This window comes from Oculina patagonica, chromosome 4 (genome assembly GCF_052425735.1).
Source record: "Oculina patagonica isolate OP01 chromosome 4, crgOcupat, whole genome shotgun sequence".
Lineage (NCBI taxonomy): Eukaryota > Metazoa > Cnidaria > Anthozoa > Scleractinia > Oculinidae > Oculina > Oculina patagonica.
Genome location: NC_135761.1, coordinates 25,552,390 through 25,575,838, shown reverse-complemented (window position 1 = coordinate 25,575,838; position 23,449 = coordinate 25,552,390). Strand labels below are relative to the sequence as shown.

General features: G+C 38.9%; 1 protein-coding gene across 1 annotated transcript in view; it reads right to left on the bottom strand.

Annotated features, from left to right (window-relative positions):
• Positions 1-23,449, bottom strand: part of LOC144649951 (uncharacterized) — a 29,856-nt gene that overhangs the window by 4,679 nt on the left and 1,728 nt on the right. The window contains exons 3-12 of the mRNA XM_078509547.1: positions 22,720-22,884; positions 22,258-22,497; positions 19,115-19,496; positions 18,088-18,782; positions 17,782-17,899; positions 17,145-17,197; positions 16,099-16,128; positions 7,922-7,951; positions 4,177-4,194; positions 1,437-1,454 (exon numbers count right to left, since the gene is read on the bottom strand). Coding sequence (XP_078365673.1) covers positions 1,437-1,454; positions 4,177-4,194; positions 7,922-7,951; positions 16,099-16,128; positions 17,145-17,197; positions 17,782-17,899; positions 18,088-18,782; positions 19,115-19,496; positions 22,258-22,497; positions 22,720-22,884 — 1,749 coding nt within the window. The remainder of the gene's footprint in view (positions 1-1,436; positions 1,455-4,176; positions 4,195-7,921; positions 7,952-16,098; positions 16,129-17,144; positions 17,198-17,781; positions 17,900-18,087; positions 18,783-19,114; positions 19,497-22,257; positions 22,498-22,719; positions 22,885-23,449) is intronic.

Here is a 23,449-nt window from a genome sequence, read left to right as displayed (position 1 = left end):
TGCGTTTGATTCTTCTATTGATTCCGGCCCTGACTAGTTTTTATTGTGGGATGTTTATTTTGATTGAACCTCGTGCTTTCTTTGAAATAAGTTTGAAGTCGTGTAAGGGCGAATTTATCGGCGGGAAACATGAATTATCTTCACCGCTTACGTAGACAATTGATCAGAGCATTGTGAATCGATTAATGTAAATTAAATCGCCACCGTCGTTTTTATTTGTGCAGTTACAAAATACATGTCTGTCGTCGCTCGCTCGTTCCATGCCTCACGGTAGAGACGGCTGAGACTTCAACAAGAAAATTCTACGCTGATAACGTCGCACCATATACCTCCAATGGTATTGATTTTGATTGACCAAACTAGACAAACAACTAGTGAGAGACATTACATGCAGCACTGCCTCGTCATGGAAGTCAGTGGGCAGCTTAAATTTCAGACATCTCTCTGCCACGAAGCATAAAATCTGCTTACTACAAGGGACGGGTGTTTTCTCAAAACTACTTATAAATTTGGAGTGAATGCATGCACCTCTGGTTCACTCAATTTCACCTCGGTCGCAAAACGACATGTTATCAACTTGATCACGAAAAAGGCCTACAGAAACTAAGGGATGGTATGCTGTGTAAAGAATATAAAGTACGGCACATAACGAAAAGTACGCCCCGTTTCCGGCCCCCCTTGCCAGAAATATTTATCCGTATCTTACAGTACGGATCGAGAAAGGGAGGTTAATAGACTAGACGAGGTATGTGAAGTAACGGAAAAAATCACTATTTCATGATAATTTAACACCTGCTCTTTTCCGCTTTGGAAATTCTCAACACTTTCCACCACAGGCAGACCACCCTCTGGTTGTGTGGTGTGTACAATACTGGAACTTGAGACTTGAATTTCTAGGCGACTCCATCGGTAGAGAGTTTGTTCTACAAGTACTGGTATACAAATCATCTTTTACATAAATGGCTTCATAAAGGTTTAGAAAAGGGTTATTGAGTAACAAGTTGTTTTTCTTTGTATAAGATGAGATGTATAATATGTTTTCAATTCGAGATGTATAAGATGTTCTTTACCGAACATCTTATACATCTCGGAACAAAAAAAACACACTCATGACTCAGTTAACCTTTTGTTAAACGTAATCAAACCATTAATGCAAAATATCACTTAAATACCAGTACTTGTAGAACGAACACTTTTAAAAGATCTATCACCTAGAAGTTTAAGTCTCAAGTTCCAAAAATAAAAAAAAAAAAACACACAACAAGAGAAAGGACTGGCTGTGGCATGGTTTAAAAGTTCTTCCGTTGTCTGAAGGAGCCTGGATAAACATGGCAATAAATCTAGCACCCGATTTTATATCAGTTTTGAAACTGATTTATTTAAATATCAATGGCTGACGATTTCATAACGTGAGTCAATACAAAAACGATACTTACCAGAGTACTTAACATGCCCTACAGAAAAAGTAAAAACAAGCATTAATCCGCGAGAATGTAAGTGAAGTCTAAGTTCCAAGAATAGACACACCACACAACCAAAGGGTGGTCTGCCTGTGGTTTCTGTGAATGGTTTTAATGTTCTTCCCTTGACTTAATTGTGATAACGTAGGCCTGGATAGCTACTTACTTCACAATTCTTACAGGCAAACTACTTACTTATTACTAATATTCAACCCGCGGCAAGAAATGACAATAAATCTAGCACCCGCCTTTATGTCAGTTTTGAAAATGCTCTTGCAGTGTCTACTTTGCCTCAGGTCGTGTGCGAAGTAGTTTCTAATTTCTTTTGTCACAATTTTTTATTCCGTACACTGATTTAACTGAATATCAATAGTTAAAAATTTCATAGAATGATTCAATACAAAAACTATGCTTACCACCGCAAAACGGAGCCTCTACAGACAGAGTAAATGTAAGTGAAACTATAATCGCCACCATTTCCATTTCAGTGAATTTTGACGGAGATTCCAGTCACGACACTTAGCTCCACTGGTAGTGATTTTGATTAGTGGAATTAGAGAAACAAGCAATGGAGATCTAAACACTACACGGATCTACGCAGTTCACTAACGTTGGAAGGAATCTGCGTACGAAAAGCTAGAGGCGTGTGTTTCTACAGACTACTGTTACAAAGCCCTACATATTGCAGTACCTTGAAAATTATGTGGAGGGGAGTTGACACATTAAAGCATATGCTTAAAGATATCTGTTACACCTACTGTTGGAACTTAAGACTGGAGTTTCTAGGCGATTTCGATCGGTTGAGATTTTGTTCTACAAGTACTGGTATTCAAGTACAGTCAACTCTTTCTAAGACGGACACCTTCGGGACCGGCCGCAGCTGTCCGTCTTAAAGAGGTGTCCGCTTTGTAGAGAGTCGAGGTAACATGACACCAGTAATTCTGAGTTAATAAAGCTAAACCTTTGCACAATGCAACAAACCATCGCTAACTACAACAAGACTAAAATAACTAGTAATACGTGACTCGCAGGGCCTCGCGAAGCTCTGGGTTGGGGAGGGAGGGGGGGTGTTATAAATAAGGAGTGATAACCGGTTTTAACCGGTGATTTGTTATTGTTGCCTAGTAACGGACATGGCCGCGACACCCTCGTTCCCAGGGTCTACTCCGCTTTCAAAATGGCGGCTCTTTCTGGTTCGTAAAGAGGTATAAAGCGTTGGGAAGCGCAGGCTATTTTCAAAATCATCGACAAATTATTGGATATTCGCATTTTGGACATTTATTTCAGGGCATTAAAAAAAAAGAAGAACGAACGGCAGGAGGATTCGAACCCTCCGCCCGCGCGCCCCTGATGGCCATGAAAGGTTTATAGCCTGAATAGGCGTTGAGGGAGTATTATGTGGAAATCAGTGTTATTGTAATCCGAAAAGAAAAACGATAAAAATGAAAGGCTCAGGATTCGAACCTACAAAAAAAAAAGAAAAAAAAAAAACCTTAGCGGGGTTCGAACCCCCGCCCTCGGTCCCGAAGATCTGATTTGAAGTTCGACGCCTTACCATTAGGCCACCAGCGCGCGGCCGTGTGACGTCATTTCCGCCAGACACCAAGCTCACAAATATATATATATGACCGTAAACTCCACACGAGATTTCATCCCGCCTGAGCCCTTTGAGGGACAAAATTATACACCCCGCTACGCTCGGCCTTCGGCCTCGCTTCGCGAGGAATAAAAGGAGCTTTTACAAACTGTAATACTGTAAGTAGGAAACGAGCTCTTAAAAGTGTTCCAACACGTAAGCAGAGAAGTAATCCGTCAAAGCGTCATTTTTTTTGGTTAGTAAACTTGGTATAACGTATTCTTAGGGCGCTGACTAACTTTGCTTTAGGTCGATACGAAGTTTGGAAGTATTTTCACTAATAAAACATGATAAAAAACACTTCTCAAGTGTCCGTTAATGATTTCAAAGTGTCCGTTGTCCGTCTTAGAGAGGTGTCCGTCTTATAGAAAGCTTGGTTACAGTAAAATGACTGGGACCATCACCAGGTGTTGGTCTTATGGGGGTGTCCGTCATATAGAGGTGTCCGTTAAGAGAGAGTTGACTGTAATCGTTAAGTTTAAGAAAAGTTTAATTGAGTCACGACTGGTGCTTCTTTGCCATTCTGAAGGAGAAAAGGGACTCCATTTTCTCTCTTACCGGCCTTTACCAGCCTTTGGCCGGAATGACATCTTATCTCATTAGGAATGAAACAAAAAAAAAACACACTCGTGACTCAGTTAACTTTTTGTTTAGCTTTATTGAACCATCAATTTAAAAGTTGAGTTGAATACCAATACTTGTAGAACAAAAATTTCAAACGACCGATCGCCTAGAAATTAAATTTTTAAGACTCAAGTCGCAAGTTCCAATAATAAACACACCACACGACCAGAGGGTGGTCTGCCTGTGGTTTCTGTCTAGGCCTGGGTAGCTGCTTACTTCACGTTAACTCATATTAAACCCTCAACAAGAAATGGCAATACATTTTGCAACCGCCTTTACTCCGCTTTGAAAATGTTCACTGAGTGTCTACTTTGCCTCAGGTCAGATGCAAAGTGGCTTCTAATTTATTTGATCATAACTTTTCATTTAAAACACTGATTTAATTAAATATCAAGCCGAAACATAATACTAAAGATATCAGTAACGTGTCTCAACACAAATAGAAACTGTACTTACCAATGCTCTTGTCACCACCTACAGAAAAAGTAAAAATGAAAAGAAATCCGTAAGAATGTAAGTGAAACTACCACCACAACAATCATTGTTGCAGTTAATTTTAGAGAAAGAAAATATACGTTTGTAGCCGTGCGCTGATTTTCACAGGAGAAACAGAAGATTCCAGATTCCCATCTCCACTGGGACTGACTTTGATAACTGAAATTAGACAAACAACCAATGAGATGCACTGCACTGATCTACGCGGTTCAGCCTCATTAGTATGTACAATTTTTCGACCAAATGTCAGACGGTTCTCTGCATTCTATTTTAGTCTATAAGAATATTGTTATTCCGGCCGAGGCCTAATATTCTTATTTTTCTGCCGATGTTAGCCTGAAAATATTCTTAGATTGTAGCCTATGACATTTCTGTTTGTGCTGTATTCATACATATGTATTATTAGTACCATTCGTCGAACTGTCAATAGCATCGAACATTTGGCTAGTGCAGGTTTTTATCGTTTTATTGGCTAGTTTTCCCGTTTAGAGAAAGGACGAATTTTATAGTTTATTATTGCATTGTGTTTGCAAGTTTCAACACCCATAATTTTTATTCCTTTCCAATCTCAGGCTCGGGTTTATTCTTAAAATATTATTAAAATTTCGCAAATTTTATCCTCGATATTCTTATAAAATAGATTCTTATAAAAGAAAGAGTGTATAGCTATCGATGGATGGAATTAGCGTACGGTCACAGACTATACTGATACAAAGCCCTACACAACAGCAAAAATTGATGCAAAATATTGTAGTATCCTGAAATTCATGTGAAATGAGTTTATCATAAACCAGTTGGAAAGTTTTCGAAAAAGATGTCGAAAAATGCAGATGAGGAGATTTCAGCGAGCAATTTATAATTAGAGCAGAACTAGCGAATACTTTCTAACGGTTTGCACGAATGAGAATCGGTTTGGCGCTCTGATTTAGCAATCATTGAGAAAGCTTCTCCCACCAAGCTTAAACCCACCACAACAAAGAAAGGCCACCGATTAGTAATCATTAGTAAAATTTGTTTTTCCGCCAGACTGTAAACAAAGCTGTGGATCTATGCAAAGAAAATCATCCCTCTGGATGTTTGTTTACTGATAGACCTCACGAAGTATTTTATATGTTTGCTCTTAATCATCGAAGGAAAATTGGCGTTTGCGTTCCAAGTGAAATTCCATTCGTGACTATTGTGAAGCTACCATCAACGGCACAACAACAACAGAGCCACCAAAGACGTAGTTGACGACGGAGGTCGCTCCTACTCGACAAATAGACCCAGGCAATAAACATACCACAGAAATTATCCGTGGATTCTTTTTCGCTATCCCGTTTATTACTTCGATGCGAAGAAAGATCGACTGTAGTCCTTTTAGAGATTATACTGGTGTTTACACGAGTCCGTACGAAATATGGAACCGTACCGGTCAAAAAGTTGACCTGCTTTTTTCAGGTCCCAAACTTGCACACTTAGCCGTTCAAAAATTCGTCCAGTTCCGCCGGTCCCGTGCAAACGCAAGGTGGAACCGTGCAAAAATTTGTCCGGACCCGTGTAAACGGGGCCTCAGAAACAGACGAGGGAATTTAACGTCAATGATCTATCCTCGATCCCGTGGTTGGGGAAAAGGAAAGAATTTGACGCGATTTCAGGTCCCGAGGTAAGGGTTGTTTTACATGGTCGCGCAAGAGCCTGGAACCTAGCTCTCAATCCGCCACCTTGAAAATTACCCAGAAGGCTCTTTAATAATCAAGTTGGATTGCTCGCTCCTGCTCGCCATTTTGTGCTCGATCTTTTCGCCGTCTTTCAATCGGTATATTTGAAAAAAAAAAGACCGAAAATGCCAATCTTCAAAGCCTGGGATGTAAAACGGTAGGGGGGGGGGGACGTTTTTCAAACAAAAAACGGTAGGGGGGGGGGTACGTTTTTCAAACAAGAAGAAAACTGACTAAACTTTTTTTTAAACCACCGCCCCCTCTCCCCTCCTGGGACGTAATTAACGATCGGTCCCTAACTGCAAATGTAATAAAAATCAACGCTAAATGTAATGACTTACTCCACCGTAAATGTCACAAAATTTAACGGTAAATGTTATAACCTGACCAACCGAAAAAGTAATACAAGTCAACCCTATATGTTATAACACTGTACTAACTAAGATCACCCAATGATCACTAAAGCTTTTCCGAAGATTACCGAACATCACTCGAAGTCTTAGTAAGTCGTTCCAGAGATCACCGAGGTACTGAGAATTTCTAAAGATAAACTCAATGATGCTTTTGAAGAAGACAGATGTACAGCGAAGATAAACTATTCTTATTTCTCGTAGTATGTTTGTAATTGTAAGTCCAGTTTTAATTAATTGTAACCATTCTTCTCCGTTTTTAAACAATTAGAAATGTTTTTATTGTAAATAATAACTTAATTTAGCATCTACCCACCTACCTACCTACCTACCTACCTTCCTTCCTACCTACCTACCTACCTACCTACCTACCTACCTACCTACCTACCTACCTACCTACCTACCTACCTACCTACCTACCTACCTACCTACCTACCTACCTACCCACCACCACGACCTACCTACATTTAGCGTTAAATAGCGTTAAATTGTGTTACATTTACGGTGGGGTAAGTTATAGCATTTAAGGTTAATTTTAATTACATGTACAGTTGGTATTACATTAAGCGTACGTTGTTATTCAAACTCAAATACATGTACTATGGAGTTAATGCAGTCGTCACACAGGCAACTCTTGAAATCCTCCAACCTTAACCATTGTTAACGAAATTCGTTAAATGTAAAAAAAAAAGTTGACTTTAATACATAAATCTTGTAGAAAGAAAAAGTCAGATCACAGAAAATAGTCAAGAGCAAGAAATGGCTCCTTGATCTCAACAATGAACAAAGAGACTGGAAATCTGCAAACATCATGATTAGTACCTTTCCAGTATACAAATGGTACTGCTCGCAGGCAAAGGCTAAGGGATATTGATCCTCTTTTGACTCCTTTCTGTGCTGTACAAGTTCGGCGAATGCCACTGAAGATAAGACCAGCGTTGTGCGCGCAAAATCAACCACAAGCTTCCAAAGCACCGCTCAATCTTGGAGCATACAATTAAATATGTAAAACCCTAACGAGCAGTTTGAATCATAGGACGCCATCCTTGGTGGCTTCAGACAGTCGTTGAAGAACTTTGTTCTTCTTTTGCGCAAAGGCACGTTGTGCTATTTGACACTATATATTTAGACCGAGTAAAGTTCCCTCGATTTACAATAAATGTGATAGATATTACATTTCCTTTAAATTTATGTTGAAGGAGTTTGACACAAGGTCGCTGGATAATTTTCGAATAAATGTTGAAAAATGCAGCTGTAGAGATTTCAGCAGGTTTTAAACGTGCGAATACTTTAAACAGTTCGCACGATCGGCAATCGGCTTGGCACTATAATTAAGCAGACATTCGGGAGGCTTCCCCCAGAAGTTCGAGTTTAACTTCATGTTAAATAAGCTTTTAACACTGCAGTTTTCTTAATGCGTTCAAAGTTACTGATTTCAATCTCGTGGCGCGTTTCTCTTTTTTGTGAAGCCAAGGCACGATTTCGACTGCAACTTGTACTCTTGTTTATAAAAACAAAAATGGTTTTTCAATTTCTCGCTCGTTAAATAATTGATAAAAATGGAAGTATGTTTTGAGAAAGAAAATAAATACTTACCCTCTGTAAATGAAATGGCCATTAGTTGGTCTGTAAGAAAGTTAAAAGTTAAATATTCAAAATAAAACTTTAATACAAAAATCTTGTAGAAAGAAAAAGTCAGATCCCAGAAAATAGTCAAGAGCAAAAAATGGCTCCTTAATCTCAACAATGAACAAAGAGACTGGAAATCTGCAAACATCATGATTAGTACCTTTCCAGTATACAAATGGTACTGCTCGCAGGCAAAGGCTAAGGGATATTGATCCTCTTTTGACTCATTTCTGTGCTGTACAAATTCGGCGAATGCCACTGAAGATAAGATCAGCGATGTGCGCGCAAAAGCAACCACAAGCATCCAAAGCACCGCTCAATCTTGGAGCTTACAATTTAATATGTAAAAACCTAATAACGAGCAGTTTGAATCATAGGTCGCCATCCTTGGTGGCTTCAGACAGTCGTTGTAGAACTATGTTCTTCTTTTGCGCAAAGGCACGTTGTGCTATTTGACACTATATATTTAGACCGAGTAAAGTTCCCTCGATTTACAATAAATGTGATAGATATTACATTTCCTTTAAATTTATGTTGAAGGAGTTTGACACAAGGTCGCTGGATAATTTTCGAATAAATGTTGAAAACTGCAGCTGTAGAGATTTCAGCAGGTTTTAAACGTGCGAATACTTTAAACGGTTCGCACGATCGGCAATCGGCTTGGCACTCTAATTAAGCAGGCATTCGGGAGGCTTCCCCCAGAAGTTCGAGTTTAACTTCATGTTAAATAAGCTTTTAACATTGCAGTTTGCTTAAAGGAGAAGTTCACTCCAGAATGACCATTTTTCTTCTTTACGCCAATAAAAAGGTTATCCAAAGATACGTTACTCACAAAAATTTCAGTCTCTAAAAAGCATTCAAACCTTATGAAATCCTACTCTCAAGTTGCCCGAAAATCGAGTTCCGGCCGCCGCCATCTTGGAATAACTTAGCAGCCTGGCAATGTATGCGTGACGTCAAAGAGCTCAACCTCGCATGTAAACAAAATGGCTGCAGCTCTGGAGCCTTATCGGTTTGAGCCAGAACGCGTCCCCGATGAAAGCCAAGCGTCTGATGATGACAACGAAGAATCGGAAAGACTATTAAATCTATTCTGGTGTATCTGTTGCTGTCGTGAAGTACCCGCTGCAAATGAGGTTTCCTGCTGCCATCCGTTTTAAAAATGGTTGAGAGAACCAAGGCTCGATGTGGCCAGCCTTACACACTGTGGTCACACAAATCAAGGTTCCTCTCTGTCTGAGATCAGCATTAATCACAGTAGCGCCACAATTCCTGCAAAACTGAAACAGCTGCTTTAAGCAGCTGTCAAAAACAATCGATTTTCTCTCGTTACTGGAATGCTCGGTTTCTTCAAGCCAGTTGGTGTCTGGGCAGGGGGAGAAGTCTGCATTTTCATCATCGGAATCTTCCTCATCTTCGGGTCCCCAGTCTTCATCTGACGTATCACACGGCTACCGACCGATCCTGCGTCGTCAACGTCGTCGTCCCACTCCTCGTCGGACTCGTCAGACTGCTCCGAAATCACGGTTTCTACTGCTGGCATGGAGTCCGGGCTTTCTTTTGTTACTGCATTCTGAGGTTCGACGTCCCGCTTCACTTTGCTGCTGTACGCGTACGCGTGATCTAGGGACACATTTCTTTGACGTACTTCAGGTGTTTCAACAACTGGCCACTTTTTAACTGAGAAATCCAGGGGCTCCGTTTGCGTCGCCACGTGAACAAACGTTTTCACGGGTGCTTCTGTAATGGTGTCTTGTTATGGTTCCGGAACATCAGAAACATCAGCAGATTGGTTGACTTGAAGTAACTCTTCTTCAAGACGATTTTCCACCTCTCCTGTTTTTTTGGCCTCTTCGGCCACCTGTTCGGCTATCCTTGCATTCTCCAAAATTCTTTCGACTTCCTAAATGAAATTATTTACGGGTTATAAAATAATAATAAAGGAGGTTATAACAAGTTAGGGAAAAACCATTTCGTACTTGTGCCATGAGCTACGAAAGTATTTCGAATACATGACAAAACTTATCACGACTGAAATAGATCAATTCCGATATATGTTAAATTTATGTTATTTCGCCTTTTTATTTTTATTTTAGGGAGGATTTTTAATCAATGTCTTAGAAATCAGTAAAAACAACTCGAGAAACTCTTCTTGATCAAATTTAAGATCGCACTCACAAAGAAACCTTTATGGCATTTTTTTGTAATTGACTAACACAGCAACAAATTATTCCACTTTAGACCAAGGAATTTTTTTACCTCACTAATTATCTGTTTATAACTTTTAAATCTTTTTGCCCTACTATATTTATTTACATGTACAACCCAGTCATAGCATTTACAATTTTTTTTTTATTTTTTCAGCCCGTTTAGTTAATTCGGACTAGCTTTTTTTGGCCAATCTAAGTTTGTTTATGCTGTAGTTATTTGCATGTTTTCTGGAAAATAAAATGGTTGTTGTTGTGGTTGTTAATTAATGTTATCAAGAATTAAATGACTAACCTCTCTTCTATCCTTAGCCTTTCGCCTCCTTTCGCTGGCGTGCCGTTTAAAAGGAACTTTAACTGCCGGAGATTTCTTTAATATTGTGGGAATTGCTTCTGGTTTCTTTTTTCTTTTGCGGATATTACCACCCAGGAGATCGAATCGGTGTTCCACTTCAAAGCAATCATCGGTAAAATGGTCCGAACATACAAATAGCTGTGCCTGCTTTGGCAGGAATTTTTCGTTCCTGCCCATTCTTCTCAGCCATTCTTGGGCAATTTTTCTCTTCGATAACGGCAGACGGTGAAAAGAAATGCCTCTTTTTGTGTCCCTTGGAGCTCTGTTTGTGCAAAAGGGAGCCGCACAAACAGGCATTTTGACAAAGAAACAAGGAGCTCAAATATTTAAATTTTCCCGCAAAATTCAGGTTGAGCTCTTTGACGTCACGCATACATTACCAGCTTCAAAGATGGCGGCGTTCAGTCATCGAGTTTTAGGCTACTTTAGAGGAGGATTTCGTAGGGTTTTAGCGCTCGCTAGAAGCTGAAATTTTGGCGAGTAACATATCTTTGTATGAACTTTTTGTTGGCGTAAAAAAAGATAAAGGCAATTTTAGAGTGAACTTCTCCTTTAATGCGTTCAAAGTTACTGATTTCAATCTCGTGGCGCGTTTCTCTTTTTTGTGAAACCCAGGCACGATTTCGATTGCAACTTGTACTCTTGTTTATAAAAACAATCAAAGGTCTCTGTGAGACTACGACTATTTTGCTATGGTTTATCTGTTGGCAGTCAATTGTGGTATGGAGTAGTTCTTTTTAAAGGGTGAATTAGGCTTTTCACTTTGTTTAGGAGTGCAAGTGTTAAAATATGTAAATTTGTGTTGTTCTGGATATTCTGGTTAGTTTATTATGAGGAATGTAGGAACGGTGGAACGGCGGAACGGTGGAACGGTACGGTTGATGGGAGGAACATTGTAAAATGCGCATTGACGTATTTTCTTAAAACGCAGTATGTGTGAATGTGTATGTGTATGTGTGTTTTTAGTATTGGTACTTCCGGTTCTTATCTGTTTTCGAGAAGGTGTCAATCTCTGTTAATTAGTTTTTAGTAATCTATTTCACTGCTTTTGACGTTGTGTAATCGTTTCACGCTTAGTAGACTTCGTGGCGCTTGACAAATTGTGAAATACCAACAAATGGGTGGTATTGGGTCCACGTAATTAGTACTTTAAGTGGAATTTGTCGTAAGGGCAGTTTACAAAGAACAGACGGTGTCATTGTTCCTTTTTTCGACGTTTTTGCTCGTTTACAAGCTAAAAACGTAGAATAGGGGTTATGTGGCCAAAATTTGGAGCCACATATTTGTAAACTCCCAAGGAACTTTTTTAAATTCTCAAGGGACTGTTTTAATTTCTCAAGGGATTACTTTCCGCTGTGGGTAATCACTTGCGATCTCTTGAAAAAAACGTGACTTGTCACATTTACAATCGTTATATAACAATTTTAAAAGTGACATGTCAGCTTTCTTATCTCAACGCACGTGTGTCTGAAAGGCGATCTATAAAAAGCGTCGCACAAACAATGGATTGCGTAACTAAAACACAAATAGATAATCGCTAGCACTTACATCGTTTAAAAATTACAAACGTCAAAAGTAAACCATACCAAAAAACTCGCTCTTTTCAAAGATATTATTGAAGTTAAAACAAATGCAAGAGATGGGGGCTTCTTTTAGCTTAGGAGCGGTTAAAAATTAGGCCACATTCTATTTCGTTATCAGCCTAGGTCGTTAGGGACGTGACCTCGCGTTGACAGGGAATGACAGCAATGTTGCATGAATCGCCTTTACAACATGCGATCGTATCTACGCAGTTCGAGTGGAATTTTAGTCAAAGACAGTAAAATTCTTTCGTATTTCATCTTCAAATATAATTCGAAAGCATTCACTGTATATATGGCTTTTGTTTAATCCTGGGTCTTGATATCCGACCCCACGTAGGGGCCAAACCACCCCCCAAATGTTTCATCTAAAATTGGGTATTTGGTGAGATTTTTACTTTGTTGATGTTGTCGCCTTGCGACTTGGTGGTTAATATGACAACATCCAATATTTTGAGCTTGTTGTGCTTGTCACTTTGACGTCTCTGATGACGATTTCTAAAAAAGTGGATGTTTCTTTTCACTGTTGTGAGCGCATCAGAGAAGTGACCGACAGTATGTACATCGTCTGGTGAGATGCATGGAAAAAGTCAATTGGGACCTCCCCCTTCGGTAATACTATTTGACTCTTTTCTAGTAGTGCAATTGACATACACATTGGTTGTATTTGCAGAAAGTAGAAGGGAAAAGAAAAATGAAAAAATTTTTGTTTCCTGGAAGCTAAGCGATTTGTGACGTAATAAAAGGTCACGTGACAATCCGCCATATATGTCCTGGAGGCAAGGGAAACTACCATACGATTTTTGGGACAGTAGAAGTCTCTTTACCATCCTCAGCGGAACTGACACAAGGACATACTTACAGGTGGAAACCATATTCGGGGGGACACTGATCTGTTTTTACTGGCCTATTCGGGAACAAAAATCGCAGCGATGAACGGTTTTCAGTTTTTACTTCCCTTGTACCCCTTCCAGATGGACACTTTTTAAAAATAATTCAAATTTACTTTACTGGTTTTTGTGACGTCATCCTTTGTGACGTCACTATGTGAATTTTGGAAATTCTTCAGCTAAAATGAAGTGGACATCAATTGGCTAACACCACAAGTTTAGTAAATAAGTTGAAAAACCAAAATAGGTTCAGAAACATTTGGGGGGTGGTTTGGCCCCTACGTGCCCTCGCAGAGCCTAGACAAAACGCAGTTTGAGTGTAACGATTTGTTTACGCCCCAATTATATGCGCAAAGTTTTCTCCGACAGTAGTCGGAAATATCCGTATTTTTTTTCGTGCTTTTTCGTGGAGCAATCGTAACGATACGGCCTTGAACACATTGAACAGCGGTCTACCTATAACAATTCAAATATGGCGTCGCAAAAACAAAGCGTCGAACGCATATTTTGCTGTTTCATTTGCTAATTTCGCTGCCGTAATCGACTGCCTCGAAAGGTCCTTGCAATTTTAAAGTATAGAATTGTCAGATCTCGGTGAAATTTGCACTGTTTATTTGTGTAATGTTAAGGAATATGTGTATAAATACCCGGCGCGGACGAGCCATTTTTGACAAAATTATATGGCTGCATTTCCTCCGCGAAGATAGGAAATTGTTATAAACTAAACTACAAAGAAACTGTAATGATAAGTTCGAAGAACAATGCATAGGATAAACCTTCGACTCATACTTCATGCAAAAACGCCGATATCTCGAAGAGACTTTGATTTTTATTTGACGTGTTTTGCATTTACACTCGTACAGAACATTTTTTTTTCTATGTTTTTTTTTTAAAATTCAATAGTACTTATTTTGATTCGATGGATTGCATTTTAATTTGTTCCACTCATTATTGTTTTTTTTTTTCGTTTGTTAAGTGCGTGTACAAATTGTGTGGTCTGGTTCTACAAATAGCAGACGACGTTTACGAAACGTTCAATTTGACACATCGGTTAAGGATTGTTTGAATTTATTTTAATGGTTCGTTATTTTCTTTTTGTTGTTTTTTTTGTGGGGGGATTTAAGAAAGTGAGTACAAACTTGCGTTGATGTTGTTTGTATGAATGTGTCATGTGGTACAGATGTTTTTTCGATAAAGTTATCGCTACATGGTTTCGCTTTTAGTCTTGGAATTTGAAGTATTTCCGCACTGCGGTTGGTAAGCGAGTGGGGAAACGTCAACGGAGTTGCAGTATCTGGTAATTCTCATTTATGCTCGTGATTTTTGCCATCAGTAACTGCTTAACTCATTTGCCATCGTTTGCCAAAACGTACAATTTTTAAAGTGCTACGCTTTTCGTTATTTTTTTTCTCTCATTTCTGTTATGTTCAATTTTTTTAACACGTGTTTTCTTTTGTTCTGCCGTGTTTATTTATAGCCGTGAACGCTATTCCGTTGTCTTAGTTGTTATCAATGCTGACACACCCCTTGACACACCAGTTGAGATAAAATTCTCCCGTTATATATATGTTAAGCACTCTATGGTGTCTCTCTTGCAAATGGAAATCTGTTGAGCACTCAAGGTAACTCTCTTGCTCCACTGAACATCTGTCTCTTTTCCAGAGTGAATTCTTCCAACGGTGAAGAAAAGTTTATGACAACTGTCAAGTTCAGTGCTATTGAAAACAAATTTATTGAGCAGTAGATAGAGCTCTATTGCTCCTTTAAACTTCGTAAACCGTTGAAAACCACTCCACTCCGCAACAGTTGAAAACCACTGGAATTTGTATCCGTTTATGTTATTTCATTAACTTCACTCTTGCCAAATTAAAGCATTAACGTGCGTATCTTTGTACTGATTACTTGGTACTACTGGATAAAACGCACTCTCCAAGAACTTTCCTTTTAATACAAAGAACAAAACGTTTTTAAACAGTTTATGACCGATTTGGCTTGCGTATGCAAAAATTACAGTAATCTTCAATCCACGCCGCCGCAATTTGAACACGCAATACTAATGAGAGCCCCTTTCATTACCTACAGCGGAATATGTGACAAGTCACGTCTTTAACACCAGCTCGCCAGTGTTGACCCAAACATTGGAAACCACCCCCAAATTGCTTGTGCCGGTCTCACCAGGCTTTGAAAACCAACAAGAAAAATACCATCTTTGGGACTTAAAACGATAAGGAGAAACACTATAGAATTTTAAAGTGGCCTTAAAACGGAAAACCATGGACTACAGAGTGCTAAAACGTTGTTGATGAAGGATTTATCTTTCCCTCCACCGCCGCCATGCTGTAATGGTGCTTACAAATGCGTTTTGAATTCAAATCACGGAGTTAAACAAGGACCAATTGCGGCTTATCAAATCTTTTGAGAACGAAATGGTAATGTACTGTTATTGCTTTGAACTTGGATGTAATTTTTTGAACGATCGGTAAATCCATTTAGTGTACAATTGACTTCAAAAGCCGGCCGCTCAAATTAAAACTTCGCTTTCAACATGAACATGTGGATAATTATTTCTGCCGTGCAGTACAGCACGGTGCGAAAAATTTCGATACTCTGCCGCTTGTCAACACATTTCTTGACTTCATCCGAACTAGAAATAAATTCTAAACAAAGTTCCTTTCAAGGTTCTCTGTAGTAGTCTGAATTCTGTAATTTTGTTAGCGTTTTTAATGCTTTTTCGCGAGGCCGCAATTTGAACCCGCAAGTGTTGACGCAATACTAATGAGAGACCCTTTCATCACCTACACCGGAATATGTGACAAGTCACGTCTTTAACACGAGCTTGCAAGTGTTGACGCAGTAATAATAAGAGACCCTTTCATCGCCCACTGAGCGGAAAGAAATCCCTTGAGAAATTAAAACAGTCCCTTGAGAAATTAAAAAAGTCCCTTGAGAGTTTACAAATATGTGGTTCCAAATTTTGCCCACACCACTCCTAATCTCCTACTTTTGCTTGTAAACAAGCAAAATAGTCGAAAACAATGGTTTTTCAATTTCTCGCTCGTTAAATAATTGATAAAAATGGAAGTATGTTTTGAGAAAGAAAACAAATACTTACCCTCTGTAAATGAAATCTCCATTGTTCGGTCTGTAAGAAAGTTATTTAAAAATATTCAAAATAAACCTTGTTTATCCATAAGACTGTAAATAAAGTTGCGAATCAGTTCTTCTGTGACTGACAAACATACTTCCCCTTGAGATGTCTTTGAAAGTCAGACAATAATTGTTATTGATACAAAATCAAGCAAAAATGTTAACGGCATGTAAATTTACTTTGCTTGAATTATAAAATTCAAGAAACTGGAAAGTTAAGGAATTATTGCAAAAATCACGGTTTTTGGTTATAATTTATCTGAATGTAACTATGAGGTTGGTATGGCAATATCAAAATTTACTGAAGAATAGTTAACATGCCAAAATTTTGACAAGGGATGAATAAACAGCTACTGCATGAAAGTTTCAGAATCATAGAGTAAATCCCCTTTTCAAAATTATGAAAACACCTTATTACGTTGGGTTGTTGTCACTACGCCTGACTAAAGTCGGCACACAAGTGGGGACTAGTCCCTGCGACTAGTTTCGGGGAACAAGTCTCTTCGTAAGAACTACCCATTTTTTCTCAAAATTTATACTGCCTGCGACTGTACTAGTCCCACGAATTCAAACTAGTTTGAATTCGTGGGACTTATCGCAGGGGCCAGTCCCATAAAATTTTGCTTGTCCCCTCTTGTGTATGACTAACCCCTGCGACCAAAATAAAAAAAATGAATAAAAACTAATAAAACAATCAAAAACCAAAGCAGTCGGTCCCTACGTGTAAGTATTTTACTTTGCTCATTCATGATAATGTTTTTTGTTTGAGAAAAAAATGAATGGCTTTAATGTACTTCACTGTTTAACCACTTTACTTACTTCGTAAGTAATGACCTCAGTAGTTACCTACCACAAGCACCAGGATAACGTCACGCATCAAACAGTAAAAGCAATGGAAGATTAATATTGTTTAAGATATATTGAAACTATATATTGAAACTATATAAAGACTATAAACTGAAACACTTACAATGTCTTAAATCAGTATACGCATGCAAGAAAATATTTTACCTTTAATTCTTTTGACACCGGCAGCGAGTGTATTCACAAGCATCGCTTCACCACTGTATTAACAAATCATTAAAATAGAAAATCTGATTTTTGCTACGATGTCATGCACATCATGCAGGATTTTACGTTATCAAAATAAAGGTTTCGCTGTCTTTTTACGACCTTTGGCTTAATCATTGCTACGGCCATAATCTGCTATACATTAAGAGTTCTTCAAATGAACAAACAGAAATAGTAGCTACAGTAAAGAGCATATTGAAAAATAGAAATCTTTCTTTAAACGACATAATCACATTTTGTAACATTTAGAGCAGTTATCTATTGTCTTTTGTCTATTTGCACAACGTAGCTCTTTTAAACGAAATCAAGGGGACATTTAATTCGCTATTAATTTTGCGATTAACTAAAATTTAAGAAAATGGTCAAGTTGCATGTTTTTTCATCAGGCACATTTAATTTGAAGCCGCAACGTCTTTTTCGCGTCAGTAAAAGAAAGAAGAAAGGAAACTTCTGGGACCATGGAGACGGTGGCTCGTTCTAAGAAGTAGTATCCAACATTGATTAATTTGTTTCGAAAAGCTTTAAGGAGCTGGACAAAAATAAACAAGTTGCATGCCAGCAGTTCAGTGATACTTACTCTTCTTCAGGCATTAAATCGTTGGCATCGCCAGGTCGTTCAGAGTAATTACTAGCAGTCACTGATTGAGATTTATCCATCTTCAACTGAAGTACGGAGCCATGGGTAATTCCATATTCTGATTGACAAAAGAAAACAAGTAGCGCTCATTTGTTTCTTTCCTTTTCTTTCATACTCTTGATGAACGTTTTTAGAGTACATTCGAGCAGTACTTTTCGTTTGTTTCTTTTTTTAGTGTAATTGACTTTTTGTTTGTTTCTATTTTTTAGTGTAATTGTTAAATAGTTTAAGAAATATCAGCTCTACCTTGAAGTGGACCTGTGTCTTGCTCCGGATCAAAGACTCTTTCCTTCATTGAAAATGTAACTTTCTTCTCCTCTCTTTTTAAACCCTCCATTTCCACCTTTTCCACCAAATCCTTAAATGTTTCTTGAGGACTGCACCTGACACTGACTGAAAAATTCCAAGCTTCAACAGAGAGTTTGATAAATGCAGTTTTCACTTTCAGCTCCAACTTTGTTCCAGAGCAAATACCAAGGCTTGTTAAGGTTCCTTCATCTTTGGGTTGAGGAGAGAGTTGCTTTCCGTTAAAATAGAACACGGCTTCTTCGTTTTCCTGCAGGTTGTTGCACGAAGGTATTTCTTCCATAAGCGCTGTCAGGCTTTTTTCTTTATCTATCTTTATTTCGTGTGAGTAGCCATTTTGATCTTCTACTGTGATGTGAATATACTCTGGGACAATGACAACTACAGTAGGCTGTGGACTACAGGTGACCCCATCAGGAAGGCCACTTCTTGGCGCGTCTGATAGGCGGGTTCTTCCATGATACAGCTTTTGGTCCTTGATAGGAACTTGAAGCTTTCTTTCTATCTGTTCCATAATATCGCGCACCTTTGCTCTACCTGGATGTATCTTTATCGGAAAAATTTCTTTGGAAGATGCCTCGATTACAATCTCCAGCTCTGTATCGATTAATCTTACGCCTCCTGGAGGAAGATTCCTGATTGAAAAGAAACAAGAAATGGTAACTTCCAGTTAAAGAACCGACAAAAAAGGGTTTTAATGAACTAACACATATTTCGTAAGTCTTTTAGCTGTCTGTCTGTTGCAAATCAGACGTCATTAAAAAGGTCGTCTTTGCAGCGAGGCGACGATCATGATCTTTAACAAATGAATTTGCACATGCAACATGTCTCCTAAACTTGCATGCTTGCTTGTTGGAAAGTCTTAAGGCGCCAATTATAACATCCACGATTAAGCAGTTGGTTACATTCTCTTAAATATATGAGATAAAACAACAAAGACCCAAAGTCCTTTAATCTCTGCACTAACCTCACTGAAGAAGAGTTTAACAGAACCGTGTTATCTGAACAAAGAACTTGATCCGGGTCATCACTTGCATTCAACTGGCGCTGTACCTCTCTTTTTAGATCACCAACCGTGGCGGATGGAGGCATATTCATATCCAGTGGCTGAGGCAAACCAGAAATAATCACTGCGATGTTCAGAAATGCTTCGGGTGTTAACAGACACTTCACAACACCATTTTCGGGTCGGCCCGATTCGATGCCCGCCTCTTTCGGCGCGGTTTTCACGCGGTAGAAGGTGAATTTCTTTGCTTCATAAGCCGGCCTCTCTATTGTAAACTCTTGTCCTCCATCGACAACCCACCCTCCTACGTCATAGCCATCAATGGATATATCCAAGGTGCAACCTGTAGGTGTAGAAATTACAACGCGTAAAGAAAACCTTTATTTACTGAAAGTTGTAGAAGGCAGCGTCTTATTTATGCATGCTTTGAAAAATTTTGTAAAACTGAAGTTTAACAAGAAAAGCTCTGAGTTGGCATACACGCGTGATTTTTTACACGGAATCATGGCTATTCTTAGGAGTTCAACGTCTACAATCTACTTCCTACAGTTTTAACACACAATAACAAATAAAACTGGCTCAGAAATATACCGTATTTTCTCCAGTAAACGCCGGACCCCGAATAAACGCCGGATCTCCAAGCTGTATTTGAAAATAAACCCCTTAAACAATTAATTATTGAAGGTTTAACATGCTTTTAAAATAATGTCTAAATATATTTCTGCCAAAAACAATGGATCAAATCACTTCTAAGAATCATAGGGCTTGAACAAACTCCTGGAATCGCATAAACGCCGGCTCTATCGGGCCAAGTTTGAAATAAACGCCGGGGGCGTTTAAACGAGAAAATACGGTACATCAAAAAAGTACCAAGAAACTGTTCACTTATATCTCCAAAGCGGGTAAGGATATTTCTCTTCAAGTCGTAGCATGGAGACGATTGGAGATCACGAGATTCCAAACAATAATAGACCGATTTCACTACTCCCTGTCCTTTCTAAAGTCTGTGAGCGTGTCGATCACGATCATTGTACGTCATATCTGCTCTCAAGAGGCCGTTTATTATATATCCAAACAAAGCGGAAATAAACAGTGGCATTCAACGGAAACAACTGTCATTCAAACAACTGACGAAATCGTAAATGGCATTGACTTTTGCAGTTGTACTTCTTGATTTAAGTAAAGCTTTCAACAGCATTGACCAAAAGTTACAGGACATTGGTACGTCCAGATCTGCGACAGAATGGTTCGGCAGTTACTTAACCTCGCGATACCAAGTTGTGCGAAAAAATACAACTTTGTCGACCAAACTACTTGTTAGCGCTGTCGTTCCACAAGGGAGTATCTTGGTCTATTTCTTTTTAACATCGATGTTGATGACCTCCCTTCTGTTCCAAAGAATTGTTAATCGCAGTGTTACGTTGTCATTTTCAACTCCACGATCAGCACGAAGCGATAGCAAAGATGAATAAGGACATCAGCTTTTACTTCACCCAGATAAATCGAAACTAACGATATTCGGAAGCCGGCAAATGACTGCTAAGGTTAGTGACTTTAGGCTATTTTTATTGGAGAAGGAACTCGAACACGTTAAGACTGCAAGAGACCTTGTCGTCACACAGGACTCTAATTTACCTTTTAAGAGGGCGTCCGTGTAAAAACGGACAAGGCAAATTTCAGACCTTCACCGATTTCCCTGATTTTGTCAATGAAAGTCGACAATTATATCCCAGAAATAAGTATCACATTTACTTGAATCAATTCGATATTTTATATTTTTTTCGAGGCGATTTTCGAAGTCACCTCAAAACCACGCAATTCGCCCTTGGAATCTCCGAAAATTTGCTGGCTCTGGCTTACAGTTTATTGAAATTAAGGGACGAAATTTATCGATTTATGGAGCATATTTTTTCAGTCGAACCGACAACGACCGTTGCAAATTATTAACGAAGCCAGAGCCTGGGCTTCCTGTGTTTAAACACGTCCAGTAGATAATCTGTGGCGATCCTGGTTATATTTAAGATGTTCTTTGACGTCAGTTATCCATCAAATCATCGACTGAAGCGAACGAAAAGAGGCCCAAAAGAAGATTATTCATAGGCAGTCTCATTTTCCAGCAAACATCGCGTCCCATCCACCCAAATTGCGGCCCATCGTTCAGATTTCACACAGTGCAACTGGAATAACTGTAGAACGTCTCTGAATTTTTTCAAGGCTCAGAAAAAATTTTCACAAGAGATACACTGGATTTTAAAAAGCTGAAGAAACGACCCAAAAGACAACCAAAACAAACATACGAATCGAAAGTAAATCCTAACCTCCGCTCACAATCCGCCGTGATTTCACACAATTGTCGCGTATAACACTTCTTCAATGCTTTATTTGTGTTGTGTTACCATCTTGCAGGAAACACACCACGGGAAAACTTGAAAAAGGCAAATGTAAAATTCAAGTGGAGTCCACTCGGGAAGAATTGACAACCGCCATGTTGTTACGTCACGCTATTGTTTTCCGCATTTCCAAAAGTGGACATTGCCCTGGAGTGATATAGAGCGACCTCTCTGTGGAATGAGTTGCAGCCTGCACTCATACTTAATCCATCCGTGACCGATTTCAAGCTGATCTACTCAGGCAAAAGATTTTTAATGACTGTTTTAATTAATTTTTATTCAACCTTTTTCATCTTTTCACTTTATTATTGCCATGTGTGTTTTAGCTTTTTGAGTTTTTTTTGTAACTTTGTAATTATAAAGTACATTGACTCTGAAAAGCCCAGTGGGGACGAGCCAATAAAGTATGTATGTATCATTGCGGAATAAAACATACTAGTGTTGTTTCCAAAAAGGTTGTTCTTTATTCGCTGAGAATACAATACCTACGAGATTTAAATGGTCGCACTATTACTAGTTGATTGCATTTCACATAAGTACGTTGTATATTCATCCGTGTATTATATAGACACAGACATTTGACCTTCTATCAAGTTGATAAATTCTAGTATGTTAACTTTGTAAGCTTTCCCGAAAGACGAATTGTACGTCGATTTATGACTTTGGAACACGTTAAAACTATGCATGTTGATTGACTTCATGATCACTTCTTACCGTATGCATGTGTGTTTTTCACGTGTATCTTATACTGCGTCCCGCTCTTCATTTCCACAAACTCTCCTTCTGGAGTCTTGAAATGCTTCCCGCCTATTATTTCCAAGGTATAGCCCTTACAAGCCAAAAAGTTCACATATCGTACGGGCTCTGGTCCAACAGGTTTGATCCGTCCAGATGAACTTCCCTGAGCTTGGGCCCCACGTTGTTGACCCGTCTGTGGCCCTGAAGGCGCGGAACCTGGAATCCAGAGATAATAAAAAGAAATGGCCTATTTAAGTCATTCTATATATAAAGTGGCAGAAAATGTTTTTAATAAAAATGGTCACGATATTGTGACCTATTTCTTCGCCTTTTGTTAACATCCTGGAGTTGTTTATGGCGACCTTTTCCCTAAAGCTAGACGAACTGTTCCAATTGTTTTAAATTTGTTTATTAACCGAGCTTAAAACTTTAACCCACCTTGATTCCCATCACACGATGTATAACCCACAGCAGCTAAACAATTAATTATCTGCGAAGCAGTCGCTTCTTGACCGGCACGCTTTGCACTTGTAACAGCACCAGTATGATCTGCACTGTGCAACAGCTGACAAACTTGCTGGGTTGCCTCAAGTTGTTCTGCGGCTGTTGGTTCCAAAAATTATTAAAGAAAATCTCAATGCATTGTAGTCACTAGTTAACTTTACAAAAACTAAACTGAACATGAGAAACAGTCCGCCATATTGTCATTTTAACAACAACCTGAAGAAGATCAGTGAAACTGATCGAAACGTCGAATTTTAAATATTCTTAACCTCGGAAAAGATCCCGGAAAACAGTAAATAATTTTAATTTACAAAAACTGTTTCTACTAATAAGATGACTCCACGTAAAACGTTTGGAAAATGTTGAAAAGTACCCGAAAAAACTGCTATTGCCCTAGACCTCAAAGAGAAAGATTATGGTTGCGACTGAGGCAGAGTCGTTCAACATGATAGTCACTCACAAAATTCCTGAGCCGAAGTATCGTTTCAGTAGTATCCATGTTTCAAAGTAACCACGGTCGAACGGCCTGGCTAGATGGCCACAAACTGAGAGAGGTATATTGAAGAAACAAGCATGCAAAGGCAAGCTGAACGTGAGGCCCATCAGCCTTAATTTGACTGGAAAGGCAATAACGAGTTGGATACAGCCTGCAGCACTTCTGGTA